The 9,516-nt window shown below is 35.4% G+C and overlaps 2 protein-coding genes across 2 annotated transcripts; both read right to left on the reverse strand.

The window, feature by feature from the left end:
- Window positions 1-1,490: 1,490 nt before the first annotated feature.
- On the reverse strand, window positions 1,491-3,481 carry LOC119634649. Its single transcript, XM_038028916.1, has one exon. The coding sequence runs from the start codon at window positions 3,314-3,316 to the stop codon at window positions 1,664-1,666; it is 1,653 nt and encodes a 550-aa protein (XP_037884844.1). The 5' UTR covers window positions 3,317-3,481; the 3' UTR covers window positions 1,491-1,663.
- Window positions 3,482-4,408: 927 nt separating this feature from the next.
- LOC119634650 (glutamate dehydrogenase, mitochondrial-like) lies at window positions 4,409-8,196 on the reverse strand. The gene is made up of 4 exons (XM_038028917.1): window positions 7,343-8,196; window positions 6,991-7,278; window positions 6,622-6,926; window positions 4,409-6,437 (listed from the first exon to the last, which is right to left on the reverse strand). Exons 1-4 carry the CDS (start codon window positions 7,758-7,760, stop codon window positions 5,829-5,831), a joined length of 1,620 nt encoding a protein of 539 aa, XP_037884845.1. The 5' UTR covers window positions 7,761-8,196; the 3' UTR covers window positions 4,409-5,828.
- Window positions 8,197-9,516: the final 1,320 nt, after the last annotated feature.

Raw genomic sequence — 9,516 nt, forward strand, 5'->3', positions numbered from 1 at the left:
CATTTAAATAACAAACGTTAAGTACTTCTACCGCAACAGATACGAAGATAGTTATAATACAACAACAATATCGTTAAAATTATAAATAAGCAGCATTATCATATTCGACAAAAAAAATTATTTGTTTTACTCGAATTCAATTTATCATAAAAAAATTGCTCAAATTGGAACAAAATCCCAAAAGCCCAAGAAGAAATAATAGATAGTTTGTAGAATTTCATTAACTTACCAAAGTAGTTTAGCATGACTAAGTAATCCATTGTAAAAGTTGTTCGCAATTAATCAAAATCAAAAAAAAAAAGATTTATAAATCAATTCATAGATTAAAAACAATTCCTTAATGGAATTTAATGGATTAAATGTAAGTTCTGAACATATTACATTTCTCGAGTAAGCCTTAATATAATTTGTTAATAGCGTTGTATAGGATTTTTTTCTCAAAGACATTTCTTTTCCCGGGACCAATATTTATTTATCCATCCAAGTCCTTAAAAGTGAACATAAATGCATGACGATTTAACAAAAGGTGTTCCTCAGTGTACTAATCCGCTTAACATTTTAAAAGTCATTTAGAATTTCTATACAAGAGTTTGTAGCAAGGTACGATTCATATCAAATTAAAGAAGGTACGATTTATAAATAAAGAATCTGCATCGGATACAGCCAGAAAACTATTGACCACCAATAAATTGTTGAGAACCTTTATTTCTTGATTATCATTCTGCAAATTCTCCCAATTTCCCAAAGGCTTCAGTACAATATTGATATCCCACCAAATATTGAGACCGGGATGCAGCCGAATTCCTCCTCACTTACATTGTGTACATGGTTGCAATTGTGTTTATAAATTTTAGTTGCTGTCTCGTAGCCAAGATGAACACTAAAAAATGCTTGATTTTATACTAAACATTATATTAATATATAATATAACTTCAATGCATTTGTTCGAAATGAGGTTCCAAGTTCGTTTATATAGCGATCGCTTTTAATAACGTGAGGAAATTTGAATTTTTTTTATCTGCAATATTTTATCTTTTTAAACACAAGACTTTTATATGCATTCATCTTTTTGCTAATAGATGTTTTCGCATATATTCCAATATAGGTCACATCGTCTGTAGAGGTCTTTAACCTAAGATGATATTGAAATTTTGTTATCGTTCACTTTGGTAATAAAAACATTTACAGATAAGCGCGACATATTCACTTGCGCCATTCTTCACCCGAGTTGGTAGTATTAACAAAAAACCTGAGATTTTCTTAGAGAATTGTTTAAAGCAAAAAATATCAAGTGCTATACTTAAACATCTCAATTTTCAAATTGATTCACAGTTGAGAGAAATAAGTCTTCTGGCGTTGAGTCTCCAGTTGTTTGTTATAAGACGAGTTTCATTTGATATTTTGAAAAACTGTCCAAAATATATGCCAAATTTATTCATTTAAATGTATAATTAAAAAAAAAAACATACATATATATTATTTTGATAACGATATCTCTACAAAATTGGAAATCTCTGGGAATACTGAACTGCTATGTCCTGCCGTCATTATCTTTCATATCAAACTGAACTAGAAAAAACTGAGTAACAACCTAAAACATCCTTCATGCTGATAAGACCCTAAAAAGTGTTACATTACATACTGATATACTAAATAAGGCATATCACACATGTCTCTTGGCAGCCAAAACGCGTGAACGCGGTAAACGGCATTGACTGATGCTATGCAAGCGATATTGCATTTCTGGTTGATTGACTTTCTCGTGCAATTTCTGTTTAGCCTCTTCGACGGTATGCACAACAACACCACCATCGCCAGCATCATCCATATTGAATGCTTCACCTTCGGCACATTCGGGACATTGTTGGGTAAGGACGATATCATTAATATCGGTAGGCCATTCGCATACTTTTTCAATTTGTTTAACGACATAGTCTGGATAGCTTCGTGCGTCAGATTGACGTTCCATAACGTAAACACTGGCTGTAATATCGAAAATACGACGTTCCAAAATTTTGAGAAAACGACGTACATTGACGAGATCAACTTGCGTATGATTACCGAGCAAGACCATAAGAGGTGCAGCGTCACCTTTACACAAATCGAATAGGGTTTTAATACCTTGCAACAAATTATCCAATCGTGCATCGTTTGCATCGCTAATCTTTTTCAATTCCGCATTTTTCTTTTGCTTCTCCTGCAATGTATTTTCCAGCTTAGCTATAGTGTCGGTCTGTTCTTGTAGCGTATTTAAATTCGCTTTCTTCAACGAGTCGATATCATTGTATAAACGATTCACCGAATTGGTGAGCAATGTCATGTGATAACTTAATTCATTCGCATAATTGAAGTATGAATAGTAAAGACTTTCCTGTTGTTGGAATTTCTCAATCACTTTTTCAACATTTTGCGTTTGTGTGTAAGCCTGTATCTTTTCCAAAATCTTATTATATAAATTGATTTTCTTGGTATGATCACGTCGGAATTTCTCACGACGGGCATACTCTTTAGGTTGCAGATCGGCCATGACCCGTGCCTTACCTTTTATGTCCATAAATTCGGTATTGTCCGCATCAGCGGCAATTTTTCGCATTATACCTTGCATTTCTACTTTACGCAGATCGCGCTCCTTAGTTTCACGTTTAATAATATTGTCAATCTTCTCGTATACTTCAATGCAGTTATCAAATGTTCCCAAGGCGTACTCGATCAAATCAATTAAGTACTTTTTGTCACTGTTCAACTTTTGAACCAATTTCGTATAAGATTCATTGAAGAAGGTTCGATGATTGAGGATTTTTATAAGTTCCTCGCGTAGCTCAGCATTTGCAGCGGCAAAACCGCATTCTCGCCGTATACCGACTTCCAACTGATTCTCTAATATCATCAGCTTTTTACGTGCTTTAGCCACGTAGGCCTGGTGTTGCGTATCCGGAACAGTTTTACGATTTAAATCGTAAACTTGTTTATTCACACGACTAATCTCACGTTCCAAATTGGCAATGGCCACCTTTAGCTTGCGTATATCGTCCGCCAAACTCTCCTGGCATTGCACGTGGCATTTAATGTTTTTCAAGCAACGCTTATTATCGCGCTGATGCGTTATACCGCTGGCCACCCAAATCTGCGCACGCAGGTCATCCTTCTCTAAACGCAATTGTTCGATAGCATTCTGATAGCTCGCCTCGATAATTGTCTCTTTACGTGTCTTCAATTTGGTGGAAAGTATTTTCTTATATTCACGTTGCCGCTTGCCAAGCTCTTTCTGCTTAACCAAATACAATTCAAGAAAATTCTTCTTTGCAATATTATCCATGGTGTAGTGTGTATTGTGATTGCCTTTCTGCCCTTCTTCTTAGCTATCTAATAAGAAAATATCCCTTTACGAATTTGTAAATTGTCTCAATTTTGTTTCAAATTCTTTTTTCACAAATTAATAAAATATAAATTAAACTTTCTAGAAAACTACACCAGCTCCTGCGACGTATAAGATTTTCTTCAAAATATTTTAAAATTTTTTCATTTCTATTTTGATAATTTTATCAAAAATTCAATGATCAAGTTTTTTTTTTTTTATAAAGCCATTTTTGTGATTAAGTAGGAACAAGTGCTTCCTTTAACACTATGAACTGTATTGGCGAACAAAAGCCTAGACAAGAATTCAAACTAGATGAACCTTCTTCCGTAGCCGTTTGAAGACTTTGAGTACATAAATAAAAAAAAGCGGAATGATTGAAAAACACGATCCCGAAAATTTAAGCCACTCTAACGAAGGCTCTCATAACTTCCAGATCTTGTCGTAGAAATGTCTTATATGTCGCTAGGCCATGTTCTTTCAATTTTTATATTTCATCAATATGTAGTTCAAGGTGATTTTTTCTAATTTCAAAATAAAAAAGTTTGTCGCATAGACGTGTAGGCATTGTAATCATTTTCTTGGAAAAATTGGACTCAATTCCAAAGTCTCTTGTATGTTTATAGGCGATATCTTCATTTTCACTAACGAGAAATATAATAAATAGAACAAAGTTGCGCAGACAGACACTTGGACATAAATACAGACGGACATGTTTGATTGCATTCGAAATATTATTATTATTATTATTATTATAATTTTACACTAATGAAATAAATTTTTAGACTAAAAAAAAAGACATTGAGCACTAGCAACACAGGCTCTATCGGCCCTAATTTATATAAATGTACATTAGATATTGAGCCTGGCAGTTTTAATTAAGTAAAGTATTGAATTGGTATTCTGTTCTGAAGTTTGATTTTCGAATGTCCAAAGGGTTAATCGTTCCAAGTGCAATTGGGCTTTATATGGTTTTTGAAGCTTGCTTCTCCGCTTTACAAAGGTATTGAAAACAAAATTAATTTTTGATACACTATAATATTGGATAGGCGTGGTCAATTTTCATTTTTGTGCAGATGCTACAACATCGCCTATAGAATACTCGTTCGAATTTTTGTACATTCATCGGCTATAGTTTATCAGTAATGAGGAAAAGTTTAATATTTATTCCTTTTGAAAAACAGAGGTGTTCTCAGTGTACGTGGTACTGTGGGTGTGTCGTACGACCGCTCGGGTCGCTTTTCGATATTAATCTCCGTGCAAGGACTTCCAATGTTTCTGCTAAATGTGAAGTCGATCAGAGGCATGTTTACCACAGACGTTACTCAGATGGACAGGCGGACATGGTGAAATCGATTTAGAATGAAGATGCTGATCAAGAACATATATACTTAGTGGGGTCCCCGAATGAATGTTCGAATTTTGTTTGCAGACGGAGTTGCGTGAATACATGCACAACATAATAGCAAAAGCTGGTAGGCATGCAATGCATAACCGTTAGGAATAAGAGAGGGCCAACATAGAGACTTGAAAAATTTAATAAAAACCGTTTTACTAATGCAAAGTCGTAGAAATAAATGTCGTAATAGCAAAAGTTTGTAGATACTCAAAGTCTCATTGTCACTCAATTCCTAGCTGATAGATATTTCTGGTGCAGAGAAGAGCATGGAGTCTTACAAAAGATTATAGAAAATAATTTTCAAGCAATTTTTCTTTTTCTTCTTCCACTCCATTGAAAATCAATCAGTTTGACATTTCATACCGAAAATACGATCACTCACCTCACGTGACTTTGTGGATGCGGTCTAGTGTATTACTTTTATAAATGCTGAACAGTACTTAAGAAATTATCCATAGTAGGAAAGTGATGAATTAATCTAAACACGGACGCACGCATACCCACATACATTTCAGTGTAATTGGGATTGAAGAAGAAGAAAGGCTGAACCCCAAAGATATGTCGACTTAACAGTGCGTCTAATTATGTGTAAAAATAAACGTTCAAATAGTTTAGGTAGTTCGCTTAAGTATATTTGCAGTCCTTTTGTCCTCAACTTTGGGTCATCTTACTTACAAAGTAGCTTCGTTAGAAAAAGGTCCCACATTTTCGATGCCATTAAAGGGGATTTTTATCACGAACCAAATCTTAAAAGTAAGCGACTTTGGCGTCTCGCTAAACAGCCCACATTGCGAGCCATTGGTGCCACGCAATGTGCAACACATTTGATTCCCCAATTAACCAAAATTTTGACACTATGATCGAATAAGTGATCTTTCAAATATCAAACCATAAAAGTGCTAGTAAGCCATAATTCTATAAGATCAAGCTTCACTCTGTGCGAATTGTGGGTAACATTCCTCTTCTCTCTTGTTTTCCTCAACGTTACACAACGATCATTATAACTTACGTTAATAGTGATTGAAGGGAATGGGTTTATTTAAGACCTTTTATTTATCAGATTTCGAGAAATTATTATTGCGAAATGCCCGAACTCTCGAGACCACTAAAAATTTTATTAATTGAAAAAATATTTGCAGCTGTTCGCAAATCATTGCATAGCGAATATTCATTGCACGTCTCTTTAATACCTTGACCGGCCGCTTCCATAACAGTTTGTAGACCGGAATCAACAATAGCGGCTTCCGAATTGCAATCGCGTAAAATTTCGAGCTTCTTCGTTGGTTCAATTGTTTGTTTTAACGATTGACTAATGGACTCGAGCATCTCACGGATCACGCTCGATTCTCGTTTAGCGGTCATTTTGCCGTAAGAGACATGATTGAGATTTTTTAGAAATTCAAAATATGAAACAGTCACACCACCGGCATTACAATACATATCCGGTATCATGAGTACATTCTTTTTTCGTAAAATCTGGTCGGCAGCCGGTGTAACGGGCCCATTGGCTCCTTCTAATAAAATTTTTGCTTGAACTTTTTCTGCATTCTCCTTAGTAAGTACCATCTGGGTTGCACAAGGCATTAAGATATCACACTTTTCCCCCAATAAGCTGCCCTCTTTTTCGGTGGTATTCGGAAAACCTTTAATCGTCTTTTTCTCCTCCTTATATAGCATTAACTCCTGAAATCATAAATAAAACGTAAGAAAAATTCGATCATTTTAGAGCAAATACTAAAACTTTGGCTTTCCCAATATTGAATATCAAATTAAATATAGTGGGTCGAAATGAGGTCCAAAATAATGCTATGCTTTTAAACACTTAAAATATGTTTGGGAGAAAAGTCATTATATAATTTCTTCTTACGTCCGGATTTATGCCCTGCTCATTGACCAACGAGCAATCGACATCTTGTACACCAATTAACTTTGCGCCAGCTTCTACTGCAAATTTCGAAGCCCAGGAGCCAACATTTCCGAAACCCTGGCATATTACAGTCTTATCCTTCCAGCCTGCTTTTATTTTCAATAAATCCATCCAATTTTGATCCTGAATAAACACATCACCACTTTTCCATACTCCACGTCCAGTTGCCGAGGTACGTCCATGTATACCGCCAAAGTGTACTGGTTTACCAGTAGTTATAGCCAAAGCATTGATATCGTTGTGTCCTACCAGAAAGAGGACGCGTAAATTTATTCCGCTTTATTTTTCCGAAAATATTTATTAAAATACCATAAGTTTTCAAATATTGATCGACCAGCCAAGACATTTCTCTTTGACCAGTATTCACATCAGGTGCTGGCACATCAATTCCGGGACCAAGCATATTTTTCTTTAACAATTCCATCGTGTAACGTCTCGTTATTATTTGCAAGTCTTTATCTTGATACTTTTTTACATCGATGCGTACACCGCCTTTCGCTCCACCGAACGGTACATTGACGCATGCGCACTTAAAAGTCATTAAATATGCTAAACCTTTAACTTCATCCTGGTCAACATCCATAGCGTAACGGATACCTTGTGAAAAGAACATGACATCAAATAGGTCAGAGAGTTGTTTCAAAGTACGTTCGCTACTTACCTCCTTTAACGGGCAACCTATGCCTGCAGTGATGTGCTCGATAACCGGTTATCAGTTCATAAGTGCCATCAGTTTTATATAAAGGAAATGTAACTTCTATGCAACACGACACTGCACCGATAAACTTGAGTATGGCGGCAACGCGACCCTGACGCCATTTATTATCTGCCCTCGGATACTTTTTCTCCAATTCCTTCACTAAATTCGGTTCCATTAAACATGCAGCCGCATGATAGTAATACTGAACCATATGAGCAAAGTTCGGTTTCTCGTTCTCTTCAAGCATATTTTCCAAATGTTTCGGCATCTTATGCTCGTGACGTTTCAGTCCAAGCAGCTGACTGACAGGAATAAATTTCTGAAGAAATTTACAATTCCTTTGGCTAAGGCATGATTTATTTAAACTTGACAACAACATCCCGCGATTAAATAAAAGTTACTTAAAATTCTATAAAAATAAAAGCTAATCCCTATCAAGTGTACGTGTACCAAGTTACAAGAAAAAATAAATTGTTGTTAACTAATAATTTTCGATTTTGATCGAAAAGCACAAACTGCTATGATTCAATTGAATCACAAAATTGAAATAATTCTAATAAGGTATTTGACCGACACAAGCAATGAAAACCGCGCGTATATCTCGTTCTCCTTAATAGTTACGCTGAATAGAACGAACTTAACGAAGGCAAGACAGTGTATAAGTTGAATCTTTTTGAAACTAAATGATTGGAGTCATTGAGAAAATAGTCGAAAAATGCCGTTCTCTTCTTCAGTTTGTAGGCCACTGGAGAGACAAGCTTTTGAAAGAACCCTGGCGTGGTTTTTGGTCACGAAAGTCAAGTAAGGAAGTCCATGCGGAATGTGCTCGCTCATTAAAAATTTCTATTCATTTCATGGAGTGTGCGTCAACTCTTTTGAAATACTCGAAACGGATCGGTCAACGGCCAGTGAAAGATGATTTAACTTTTACACGGAGTAAGTAAACAACTAAATATATTTATTGTCTGGTACGTTGTTTATACCCATCATCGAAGGAAGAGCACCCAGAACGAAAGCTTCACAGGCACCACACAGTATATGTCTGTCCGTCTGTGCCATGTCTGTTGTCGACTTCAAATTAAAAGAAACATTGGGAGTTCTTCCATGCAGATGATTTTGAAAGCGATTAAATGATTTATGAATCGGCCAAATCGATCGAAGGGCACGTACTAGGCAAAGTGACAACATCTTTTTCGCTTTTCAAAACGAATAAATAGTTCGTTTTTTTTGGTCATTACTCAAAGACTATAGCAGATAAATGCAAAAAAAAAAATGTGAACACGTGTGTAACTGCATAGAAATGGAAAAGATTGACCACGTCTACCGAATATTATATTGTATCAAAATTTAACATGCAGAGACGAGCTTCAAAAAACCCATAAAGTATATAAATCTGAAATGTCTGTCTGTCGATTTGTATGCCTGCACAACCTTGTAGCATTTTTGGTAAGCATTTTCCTGTGAGCGAAAATAAAGATATCACCTAAAAATTTCCAAAAGAGTGGGAAAGTGACTTAAACTTTTCCAAGGACACGCTTAGAACGCCAGCAGGCCTATGCTCATTTATTTTGGAAATAGAAAACATCACCCGCGCCCAATCCATATTATTATTACTACATATGAAAATTTAAGTCTTTATTTTTTTTTTTGCTTTTTTTAGGGATTAAGGTGATGGATATAAAAGATTCGGTCACGACCGAATACAATTTTCTTACTTGCTTTTATTGCTCAGGTAGCAGTGAACATCAGCTATATTTTAAATTCATACTTTAGCGCTTACTAGGGCGGTTATGAATTTATTAAGTTAATAGTAAGCACACACCAAGACTGGGTGTTTCTTAAACACTAACAATCGAACGAATTCGTTCAAATATTAATTATCACGTCTTTTGCTTATGTATTTATTTAATTATATTATAACTTGATTGGGCTTATGCGTTTAAGTTATGATGGCTTAATTATTATATCATCCATTGTAAATGTCTCAAGTTAGTGTAGGGTGAACCGAGCTGTTTAATCAACCGACATTCAATGCAGTACATCAACATAACTTTTGAAGTTTTCTGCGTAAGAGGCAACCATCGGCCCAAATCGAAAAAAATGAAATTTTAATTTTTTTCCCTAAAACATAAGGC

This window comes from Glossina fuscipes, unplaced genomic scaffold (assembly GCF_014805625.2).
Source record: "Glossina fuscipes isolate IAEA_lab_2018 unplaced genomic scaffold, Yale_Gfus_2 3, whole genome shotgun sequence".
NCBI lineage: Eukaryota > Metazoa > Arthropoda > Insecta > Diptera > Glossinidae > Glossina > Glossina fuscipes.

Coding starts and splice junctions, on each gene's coding strand:
- LOC119634649 (XM_038028916.1), bottom strand. CDS start 3,316: ATGGATAATATTGCAAAGAAGAATTTTCTTGAATTGTATTTGGTTAAG.
- LOC119634650 (XM_038028917.1), bottom strand. CDS start 7,760: ATGTTGTTGTCAAGTTTAAATAAATCATGCCTTAGCCAAAGGAATTGT. Junction 7,279..7,342: donor TAGGTTGCCCGTTAAAGGAG/GTAAGTAGCGAA, acceptor TCTTTTCACAAG/GTATCCGTTACGCTATGGAT. Junction 6,438..6,621: donor AGCAGGGCATAAATCCGGAC/GTAAGAAGAAAT, acceptor TTATGATTTCAG/GAGTTAATGCTATATAAGGA.